Source organism: Lacerta agilis, chromosome 7 (genome assembly GCF_009819535.1).
Source record: "Lacerta agilis isolate rLacAgi1 chromosome 7, rLacAgi1.pri, whole genome shotgun sequence".
NCBI classification, from domain to species: Eukaryota; Metazoa; Chordata; class Lepidosauria; order Squamata; family Lacertidae; genus Lacerta; species Lacerta agilis.
The window spans coordinates 10,455,573-10,467,765 of NC_046318.1; the positions used below are offsets into that span (position 1 = coordinate 10,455,573).

At 40.3% G+C, this 12,193-nt stretch overlaps 1 protein-coding gene across 1 annotated transcript in view; it reads right to left on the minus strand.

Moving 5' to 3' along the window:
• The window catches only part of GALNT12 (polypeptide N-acetylgalactosaminyltransferase 12), a 36,579-nt gene that overhangs the window by 12,085 nt on the left and 12,301 nt on the right, over positions 1–12,193 (minus strand). The window contains exons 4-7 of the mRNA XM_033154362.1: positions 11,661–11,846; positions 4,428–4,545; positions 2,445–2,621; positions 114–245 (exon numbers count right to left, since the gene is read on the minus strand). Coding sequence (XP_033010253.1) covers positions 114–245; positions 2,445–2,621; positions 4,428–4,545; positions 11,661–11,846 — 613 coding nt within the window. The remainder of the gene's footprint in view (positions 1–113; positions 246–2,444; positions 2,622–4,427; positions 4,546–11,660; positions 11,847–12,193) is intronic.

Here is a 12,193-nt window from a genome sequence, read left to right on the forward strand (position 1 = left end):
ATTCATGGCTAGGGTGAGATTTGAACTTATTACACTTTCTGCTGATTTCTGCCTTGCCAAACTACCCTGAAGGGGTCTTACAAAAAAACCCTCTTAAAAAACATTTTACTTACCATCCCAAAGAAGCCATGCCTGTCCTCTGGCACATGGAGTTCTGGGTAAATATTATCCAAGTACCACTTGAAATCCTTGCATTTCAACTTCTCTCGAAGAAATCTTCTTTCTGTCACATCTCCATAAGGCTCCTAAAAAGAAAACCAAAAGTAAATTAAAATTTCAACATAAGGAAAGCTACAGCATAAACTTTAAAATGTCAGGAAGGAAATAGAGTACATCTGCATGGAATATTTGTCAGGTTTGAACAACCTGCGACCAGCCAAGCTGAATTCAGCCCACCAGTCATACAGTCTGTCAGGTGCTTGATAAACAAACACTCTGCAACTGGGTTGAAATGGCAAAAATTGGATTGCGATAGGGGAAGCTATTAGATTCTGGCAGGCCACAAAACATGGCTGGTACACCATATATTTTTTCTGGCTAGTCACAAGTTGTGCAGGCCTGAAAATAGAAACAGATAAAATGTAATGCTAAGTATCTAAATCTCCTCCTCCTCCTCCTCCTCCAGCCTTTTAAAGTGTGGTCAAAATAGGACATCAACATACATAGAATATTAAGTTAATATTCTAGGCTTTTTCTACTCTGTTCTGATTTCACATCCAAACTTTTGTTTCGTTACTGCAATAAAACTGATGCACATGTTCACAGCTAGTCACTGACCTTCAAACAGTTTTCTAATACTATGCTGATAGAGCAAAGGCCATATTTAGTATGACCCAGGGGTGCCAGCTTGAATTAAATATTGGGGGGAGGTAAGCCCTGCCTTACATAATCAATTACATGACACGGCCCCCACCCACCATTTGAATGGCAATGCACATCAATTTGGGGAGGGACTGGTCCCCTCAAATATTTTAGGGGGGGGGTCAAAGGGACCTCAGCCCCTAGGGGTTGGCACCTATGGTGTGACCACAATTGAAAGGTTAGTTACCAGCAAAATTCCCTATAGGCAAGCATCATAGCTTATATACATAGTGAAGGACACAAATCCAGACAAAATCCCCCTTTATCTGTAGTACCTATTACAGATTTCTAGATCAGGGAGTTTGTGTTCTTACCTTCATTAAAAATGTGTGGTATTTGATTGTATCCAGCCCACTAACTGAGCCAGATTGTCTGGCATCTATTTAATCACATCCGAACCTAGCCTCAACATTTTTAGTACCAGCTATAACCTTGATCATCTGCGATATTACTATTCAAAATCATCAATAAACCTACTGGACTAGATGCAGGTTTCCCCTTCAATTTGCAGAAGAAATAGAGGTCCAGTAGAGGCTCCTGCTGCAGGAGGTGAGGGTGGAGGGAAGCTGTTTTTGCCAATTCCCCCTTCCTAGTGCTCCATGTATTACCTCCCACACTGTTTCATGGGGTTCTCTAACCATATGGAACAGCTTTTTTAAGGATACAGGCTGCTTTGGAAAAATTGCCTCTCCCTTCTGTAGGACTACCTGATGGTAGCAGAGTTCCAACCTATGAAGTTTTGAATTAGAAACCCTCAAATCTCCTGGCAGAAGGACCCTCTTGATTTCATGTAATGCCACCAGGAGCTATTGGGTACCAGAGTAATCCTTTTTCCTGCGATCCTTCTTAAGTTTTATCTCTTCTAAATGAAAATCAGATTACTGGAACCAACTATTTATAGTTATCCAACTGATCACATTTTCTCAAGATTATAAATGTATTTGGTAATACTAATCCTGAAACCACATTGATTGGCAATAATTATAATTGTAATAATTATAATTCTACCATCAAAATCTTTCCTTTAATGTAGAGTTATGTATCTATCAACAGTTCAGTTATTCTAGTCAGGACAGCTAACCTATAATTTTCAGGATTATGCAGCCTATTCTTTTTCAAACTGGCAAAACACTAATGGGTAGTATCCAACAAAGTAGATCCACTACAGCACGTTTCCACTTGTGCAATGGAATTTCCCCTCTCTGTCCTCTCCCTCTGCACCTTCTGCAAATTTGCTCCAGGAGGGTTGGGGAAAACATCAGAACAAATTTAGGGAGGCAGAGTGTGGGGAGGAAAGGAGAGTTCCCTTGCACAGCCGTAAGTCTTTGTGCTAGTGGATCTACTTCATCGGAGACCATTTCCATTCTTTAGGAATTTTGCCACTTTTTTGCAGGGCTGTTAATCCATCTCACAAGTGTTCTCTGTTCTCAGCACGTTACAAAAACAGACATGCACCAAGGCAATTCAAATTATGTGCCTGGCATAAATAATACCCCTTGCTGCCTTGCGTCTCCACTTTTCCCTCTAGAGTCAAAATTTAGGTGGTAGGCTCCTCAGAAAAGTGATCCGAACAGTAAGCTTACCTTGCGTGCATGCGGATTTCTGTGGTAATAAAGCTCTTTGTATGCATCCATCCACACTTCAGCAGCACGGACAGAGTTAGCCAAAGCCTTTGCCCTGGAGTAGGGAGCTTGCTTTGGGAAAACATGTCCCACGTGAGAACAAGGATGGATCTCAAGACTTCCTCCACACTGCCAGATCTAAATAAAATAAAGAAAAACAAAATAAACAGCCTGTATTATATGCATGCAATGTTGCAGCCCTATCCTATGAACTGGCTTAAGCAGCAGCTGTTTAAGAAGCTATTTGTACCACTGAAGCTCAAGGTAATGCTTCAGAAGTTGAGCAAATACTCCTGCCACACTTCCTCTCGAATCCCTTTCCATTACCAGCTGTTTTGTGTCAGCCTCTGTAGCTTAGTTCATGGGTAGACAAACTAAGGCCCGGGGGCTGGATCCAGCCCAATCGCCTTCTCAATCCGGCCTGCAGATGGTCCAAGAATCAGCGTGTTTTTACATGAGTAGAATGTGCCCTTTTATTTAAAATGCATCTCTGGGTTATTTGTGGGGCCTGCCTGGTGTTTTTACATGAGTAGAATGTGTGCTTTTATTTAAAATGCATCTCTGGCTTATTTGTGGGGCATAGGAATTTCCCCCCACAAATATAGTCCAGCCCACCACATGGTCTGAGGGACAGTGGACCAGCCCCCTGCTGAAAAAGTTTGCTGACCCCTGAGTTTAACTCCATGCATACTTCAAGATCTATTCTATGGGTGGTATTCAACTAAGTAGAACTATTGTAATGAATGGACCTAACTTTTCAGTGGGTCTACTGAGTAGAACTTAGTTGAATACCACCCAATATTTATGATTCCCCTCCAAAAATCGGCCTTGAGTTTGATCTCTCATGCCGTGTGAACACAATCAAATATTGCAAGTACCCTAGGTCATCAGTCTAGCACAATTATTACTGGAAGCATACAACATTGATATTTCCTACATTTGGATATCTTCCTTGTGAACTTTGAGCAGATATGCACTGGCCTTAACTCCTAAAGTACAGGACAAATGGGCAGAGTCATTGAGTATCTTTACACAGAATGTAATTAGTTGAAGAATGTATTTTATACACGGAGTCAGCGGGCGGCTACGGAGGACACTTCAGCTAAGAGGATAGAAGAGATGCCTGGGCATTTCACAGCATGAAATAATTATTGGCTCATTTGTGCATTAGATCCGTTCAATTAGATACTATATTAAGATCAAAGAGTATATAATTTAAGTAGCAGTATTTGACTGAAGCATTACAGTATGTACCAGTTTTCTTTATAGGTAGATGCAGTACAGAGTGTTTTGGGAAGTTTAATCTACAAGTTCCATACTTAGTATTACATCTATATTCTCAGATGTTGCTCTAGTCTCCAAACAGTGACGTGGAGGCAGGAACTGTATTTTGCCATGCAACCTACACTATTTACATATAGCCAAGCTTAATAATAACATGTGGTGCTACCAAGAAGAAATGACTTTGCAGTTATGGATCATACACATATGACTAGACATTACAATCCATACAAAACCCAAACACCCCAGTCCAAAGAAAGCTTGTATGTTTATGTCCCATTAATTTTAAGTAGGGAATATGTTCTTTGGGGGGAAATATTTTCCTTATATGGGGCATAGCAAGTACAATTTTACTTCCATTAGCGTTTGGTAGGACTTGCCTGAAACTACGGAATCACCAGCTAGTTATCCATCAGAGCACTGGACTACAAAAGATGAATGTTATTACAACTACCTAGTTCTGTATAACAGAAGCAGCTCAGGAGAATGAACTAGACTTTGTATTCATGGGTCTGGCAAGGACTGGTTTTATTAACAACTTACACTACACTACTTGCATATTTCCTTTAAAAGACAGTTATTCATGCAGGAGAGACATAAGGAGCTTAATGAGATTGGCATGGATGGGAATGTTTCAGGGCTACTTCCAATAACGTTACTTACCCGGAATGAAAATTCAAGGTTTTCCCCTCCCCAGACTTCCATTCCTGTGTCATAAGAGCCAAGGTAGCTAAAATAATGCTTACTGACTGCAAAGAGCCCACCAGCCATAGTAGGAGACCTATGAGAGGAAAGTAACTCTGACATTAGGGAACACATTGTTTTTCTGTAACAAGCATCATTATGTGGCTCAACATATCAGTGCCATATTATTAATGGTACACCTTTTACAAAAAATGTCCATGGCCAAGAATGCAACCTATTCATACGTTACCAAGAAAACAAGGAGGGAGATATTAAAATTTTAAAAGACAAATTTTGGTTTCAATAAATGTTTGTGATAAAATACATTCTCCTTTCACAGGCTGCTCGATTACAACTAGGCTAATAAATCCACATTATTTAATACTTTAAAAGAATAAGGGTTCAAAGGCTGTGAAAGATAGAGATAGGCAGGCAGGCAGGCAGGCAGGCATCTTACTGAAATAAGGTACACACACATACTGTATTTACTCGAATCTAATGCTCACCTTTTTTGGCCAAATTACGTTGCAAAAATTAAGGTGCACATTAGATTTGATGGCACATTTACATTCTCCAGCAAATACTTTTTATGGTTTCAAGGTTCTGAAAATTGAGCTGCACATTAGAGTTGATGGCACATTAGAATGGTATTACACAAACATACATTTACTGAATGTTATAACTTAAATTCTAACTGCCCTCCAGACAAACTAGAAAGATTAAGGCTGCAATCCTAACCCCATTTACCTGAAAACAAGGAGGGAGATATTAAAATTTTAAAAGACAAATTTTGGTTTCAATAAATGTTTGTGATAAAATACATTCTCCTTTCACAGGCTGCTCGATTACAACTAGGCTAATAAATCCACATTATTTAATACTTTAAAAGAATAAGGGTTCAAAGGCTGTGAAAGATAGAGATAGGCAGGCAGGCAGGCAGGCAGGCATCTTACTGAAATAAGGTACACACACATACTGTATTTACTCGAATCTAATGCTCACCTTTTTTGGCCAAATTACGTTGCAAAAATTAAGGTGCACATTAGATTTGATGGCACATTTACATTCTCCAGCAAATACTTTTTATGGTTTCAAGGTTCTGAAAATTGAGCTGCACATTAGAGTTGATGGCACATTAGAATGGTATTACACAAACATACATTTACTGAATGTTATAACTTAAATTCTAACTGCCCTCCAGACAAACTAGAAAGATTAAGGCTGCAATCCTAACCCCATTTACCTGGGAGAAAGTTCTACTGCACTGAGTAGGACCTACTTATGAGTAGACAATGTTAGGATTCCTCTGTGAACCAAGCACATTCACAGCTAATTTACAGCAGGGGTGGGGACCCTTGGGTCCAGGGGCCAAATGTGGTCCTTCATTCTCTCTATCCAGCCCTCAGGACTCTATGTAGGCCACGCCCCTCAAAGGCCCTGCATCTTCCTCTGATGATTTTTATTAGGATGGAATGTGTCTTTGAACTGTGATTATACCTCTTGCTTGCCTGGATTGAGGATTGTATATGTCTAGCCACACACACTATTGGTATGCAGCCCTGGAAGGCTGCCCATGACGGAATGTGGACCTCGGAATGAAAGGGGTTTCCCAGCCACCCCCTGATTTAGAGGTAGCACTGTGCACATAATGGCTAGCGGGCTTTTTTGTTTTTTGTTTAATGATCAAACTACAAATACAAGACACCAAAACCTATTTAGAGAGAAGGGTGAAGATACCAGAAAAACAATTTAAACTATTGTGACAGATCCAAGAGTGAAAAGGGCAGATTGTATTGATAAAGCATATCTAGTATGAATGCCCTCCATTTTTATTTATTGTCCCCCATTGTTATTTATTGTTATCACAGTGTACTGTACTGTTTTGTTTTGAAGCTGCCTTTTATTATATAGAAAGGTGGGATATATATTTTGGAATTAACATTTAAGATGTCTTCACAATGATCCTATGAGAAAATTAGGTATAGACAAAATTATTAGCCCATGGTGACCATCATGACTGGCCTTGGTCACAGTCCAGCCCTCTAACCACTACACCACATTAGCTCATAGAAAATGCTTTAAGTGCAATCCTAACCATTTCTATTCAGAAGTAAGTTCTGTTGAATTTAAAATGGTTTACTCCCAGGTAAGCGGAGTTAGGATTACAGCCTAAACCCTAAAAGAGAAGGCACTAAATGAATTGCAGATAGACAAAGACACAACCAACACAAAGGAATTTGTATTAAACATGTTAGAAAAGGAAATGGAAAACAAAGACAACACTGGATATTTCCTCTATACAAAAGAAGGCACAGTGAGGATAAAGAGGCAGCTGAAGTAATCAAAGCCTATTTGTTTTGGTCTTTACTAAAAATGAAAGCAGTTCTGGGTACTCTAGTTCAAGAGGGATGTTGAAAAGTTCTTAATGTTTCAGAGAGCTACAAATCATACAAGGAAAGTTAAGGAAACAGGCACGCTCAGCCGAGAAGATAGACAATTGGAGGAAAAATTTGGTATCAATTCAAAGTATGTGTGGCAATCGCACAGGGTCCCCGGACGTTTCACCATCTATTGATCCCTGTACCACCACTCTATCTCTTGCTGCCACCAACCAGGCCCTACCTGGTACAATACTGAGTTCCGTCAGGGTTAAATTGAAACATAAAACTTCTGTTTATTTATTGTAGTTTAACAAGCGTGTGGTTTCATAAACGTTCTCAGTTAATTACAATCGTGAGGTGCCTATCCAGACCTGTAACTTCCTCTCCTTGCTCTCACTCCCTAAACCACCTTTCTGCTTTACTTATTCCTTGCTCCTAACTGTTCCTGACTCAGCTTATTCTGCTACACCAACTCGTCCTGTCTATCAACTCTTTCCTAACTCACTCCCACTCCAACTAACCACCCGAACCCCCAACGAACTCAAACTCCCAACTGACAATTGAACTCTCAAACCCTCAACTCTGACTCTTTTGCCGCTCCCAGAGCTGGTTTTTATAGTCCCTCTGACTCCACCCCCTCTGGGTTCTGATTGGGTAACCTGTTTAACTATTTCATCTTCCACACTTTTATATGTTACTGTCACAGTATGTTTCAAATTTTATTTATTTATTACCTTGTTTATTTAATCTACTTTTACTCTGTTATTCAGCCATGTCACCCAAAGTAGCTTACATCAATCCATACAACAAACCAGCCAATAATCAAGATTGATTAAATGGCATTATATCACTGGACAAACAACCATTTTCACTTGGCACTTAAATACATGCAAAGGAGGCACATGACAAATATGTGTGAAGAAGAGCCCTAAATGGGATGCCACAAAGGAGAAGGCCCTCTCTCTGACATCCACCATCTTTCTGATGATGGGGGTACCCAAAGCCATCCCTCTGCTGAAGATGTTACAAGGGAGCAAGCAATTCTGTTTGGTGCACATTAAAGCAATCTAACAGGGATGTTGTCAGGGCATGGAAAACAGTGGCATGATATTTTTCCAAGTGGGACTGCAGCTGTCACATGTAACAGAAGTTGATTAAAAGGTACTTTGAGAACTATGTCTACTGCAAGACTGGATCTAACAGCAACCCCTACCTATGGTCTTGGTTCTGTTTGATCAGTGCAACTCCATCTAGAACTGGCTAAATCCTAATTCCACAGACTTCCAGTTGGGCACCATTGTAGACAGTCGGGAGAAATCTGAGGTCTCTCTGTTGTGGTGGTGGAAGGAGGAGCTGTAACTGCGCTACGGCCCCCCAGAAAAACTCCAGGAAGGGCGTCCTGGAGACGTGGGATCCGGCGGGCACCCAGCGCGCCTCCCCTGCTCTCTGGTAAGCCCTAATAAGGGCTGCCGAGAGCGAGCGGGGTAGAAGGCGCGGGTGCTGTGGATCAAGCACTACCCTCACAGCGAGAAGTTGTGGCTGCTGGCAGAAATGAGCGCTCAATTTATCCAGAATTTGGACTTCATTTGGACTTTGTGAGTAGCAATTTATTAAAAAGGCTTTAAGACAATTCGGCACGGGAAGGGACTTAAAATAATGGAGGTCGGTCCCTGACAGTTGAAACAGAAGGAACAGTGCAACATTGTATTCGAGGCAGTTGTCAAAGTGTAAAAAATAAGGAAAACTTCTGAAATTGTTTCCACAATAAAAGGGGGGTGATTTTGAATTTATTTGGAGTGAAATTTGAGTTTGAAAAAGCATTACTCTTTCTTCCCAGAGGTCTTGAAAGGTTTGGCAAGAAACAAAGGCAAAATGACTGTGGATGTTGCAGTTTAACAGAATTGTTTGGATTATAAAGTTGTTTTTGACCTTGAATATGACAAAGGGAAAATGGTCTGCGGACTTTCAGGAAAAGACTTTGGAGCTTTTGCAACAGATGGTACAGTCTGTGAGAGTTTCAAATTTGATTTTGGATAACTTAAGTTTGGATATAAATATGGAAAGTATGGAAGTGACAAGACCAGTCCCAGGAGCAACAGGGGAGGAGAAAGTGGAAGAGGAAAAACCAGCCAGAGACTCTCTGTTAAACAAAAAAGGAAGGGGCAGTGTGGATGTTGGTATAAAAGAAATGCTTCAAAAAGAAGAAGAGGACGAAGATGGAATTGACAAAGGAAACTTCATATTGCAAAAGAAAAGAGATGCAACCAGTTTGGTATGCACTCAGTTATGAGAAGGACATATGGAAGATTACTTTGCAAAAGACAAGACGAAAACAGAAGAGAGCACGGCTTAACTTTTGGGCTCAGGTTTTTGTGAGGGTTGGAGTGGGTTAACAAGGATATGTTTCTGCTATTGTTCTCTTTATATGGTTAAGACCGACGGATCTGGATGCTGGAGTAATGGAGAAATGTTAAGAATTATTAGCCAAACATTTTGAGGCCGGAGGGAGGGAAGGGGGTGAAAAAAAGAAGAATTTAGGTGTTAAAAATTAATTTAAGTAGGGGGAAATTTGAGAAGGGTATAAGAAAGTTTCAGAAGTATTTAAGAGCTGAGGTTGAGTATAAATTATTAGGAGATAAGTTTGATTTTGTAAGATTATGTTCAAAAAGATAAGGAAAAAATATTGTGATTAGGTAAAAATAGATTTGACCATGATTTAGAAAACTGGTAAAGAGGTTGGATAATGAATTCAACCGGGGGGGGGGGGGGTCTGAGGAAGTCAATCGACAATGAAATTGAGGAAAGGAATAATGTTTGGCCGAAGGAAAAGGGCCAGACCTAAGCAATGGGGTTTTTTTTGTATGTTAGATTTGTTAAATTTGAAATGTTTAATATTAGCTCCTGTGAGAGAGGGGTTTGGATAATTGCTTCCCTCAGTGGGAGGAGGGGGAGGATGAAAAATCTAACTGATATGTAATGTGCTTAAAATTGTCCAAATCAATAAAAAAAATTGGGGGGGGGATCCTAATTCCATGGTTTGTCAATATGCTGGTCTTGCATCAATTGAGATCAAGTTCTGCAGGGCCAGCCCAGGATATTTTGCTGCTTCAGACAAACCTGAAAATGTTCCCCACTTTGCTGCCACTGCCTCTTCCACGCACGTGTGCTGTCATAGCCTCCTCCATACCTGGCTGCCCCTTTTGCCACCTCCTCCTCAGCAGCAGCCAGCAGTGCAGAGGTCAAGGCGAAAAAGGGAGCAGCCTGCGTGGCAGGCACGCATGGAGAAAGCCAGATCTGCCACCTGAGTTGACTGCCTCACGTTGCTCATTGATGAGCCAGCCCTGCAGTAACTCCAGGCACCTGCTCAGAACATGCACATCCTCGCCTATAAACTTATTTTGAACTAGTTTGCTCACACTTTGGATGCAGCACTAGGGAAAACCATGGCTTAATGCAAATGTGCAGGTATCTACAGCACAGACTGTGGCCCCGCTGCTGCTGCGCTACCCAGGGCTAAGCCATGGTTTGACTTAGCATTAATGTCTGATCCTGGGCTCATGGTTTGCTTCGCTCCACACAAAGAATGAGTCTGGGTTTGGATGTAACATGAAGCCAAATGATAGCACAACCCTGAGTAGCATGGCAGAGCCAGAACCAGGGGAGGAGCACAATGGCTACAATCATCACTGTGGAAACTCACACGCTTTTTTGTTCACACATAGCCACTGTTTGGCTTGCTATTATGTGTAAACTGGGTCACCACTGCTTGGAGATGCAGGTACTCCAAAATCCTAGTTTGACACTTGCTGACAATTTCATTCGGGAATTGGGCCATCAGATAGGAACAAAACCTCCATTGCACAGTGGCACTAATTTTCAATTAGAAAGAAGAATTATGTTATTCTTAACTATCTCCTAAAATCTCGACATTGCAGCTTGTTCTCCACTAGTAACCAATATGTCTTAACCTATTGTTTCAGTGTAAAATTAATCCCATGGAGATAGGTCAAGACTAAGCTTATTTTATATTAGCTCTAACATTTCTGATTTTTCACTAAGAATAGCCATCTTCAGTGCAATATTACAACTCTTAATACTTTGGATTAGCAATGAACATTGCCTTCCAAAAAACTAGCATGTACATAATTCTCTTTAATTGTTGGTGTCTGGAGGAAAGTAAAATGCAACTACCTTAACTGTAAAGGGGAAATGGGGGTTAAAATCCTGTACAAATTACCAGCACATAGAAGTAAGATTTTGCATTACAGTGGTAACTTGGTTTGCAACCGTTTTGGATTACAACTGTTTTGGATTACAACCACATCAAACCCGGAAGTGTGTGTCCCTTTTTATTATTATTACAACCCATTTTTTATTATTACAACTCTTTTGGGGGGGGGCATTGGCGAAAGCGTACCTTGGGTTACAACCTGTTTTGGTTTACAACTGGACCTTTGGAACGGATTATGGTTGTAAACCAAGGTACCACTTTACTATTTCTGAATGAGTTTGTTCAACCCTGTTAAAGGGTAATTTGGAAACAGCATTTTAGTATTCAGTGAAGATGACTGTGAAAAACCTCCACCACCACTGGTTAATCTCTCTGTTTTCTGAGAACTGTACAGTATAAAACTATGTTTACAAATGAGGAAAGAGGAAGATTTACATATGTGATTTTAAAAGCAGAATTTATATGACAACCTACACATTTATATTATGTATTATAGATAAAACATTCAGAATCCGTGCTGAGAAGCAAATTTCAGTTTAGTCAGCCCAATGGGTTTAGCAGTTTAAAATATATTTCAAAGAAAGTAGAAATCAGTCTGACCTGATGACATCAACCTCAGATCTCCTCCGTTTTTGTTCCCTCTCGGGTACTACATGCCAGGTGAAGACCAGTCTCCAGTCAAACCCACCAATCTGTGGCTCCCCAGGATTTCCCAAATATTCAAAAGTGTTCCAGTCAATCACATCGATCACAGGGCAGACAACAGCTGATGGCTCTTCTTTAATTCTAAGTAAGTTAACAAAGAAATAATATTTGCATGATGTTGACAGAAGCAAGAAATATCAAACAACATTATGGAAGAACACTGGAGTACAATAGTTAATAGGTTAAATGGTTTATTATTTTCCATTGTGTGGTAGGAAGCTTTTATAACTTTTTAAAATAAAAAATAAGTAAACATAAGCTAGCTCAAATTGCCTGAAACCTCTTGAATCCACCCCCTTCCTGAACTTATTTTGCCTTCCGCTCCAAGTTCTGTTTGATGGATGAATGTGAACAGGTTTATAAAATAGTTGAGAACATACAACACACTGGAGGATTTATGGAAGGGAGTGAAGGAATATTAAGGATTT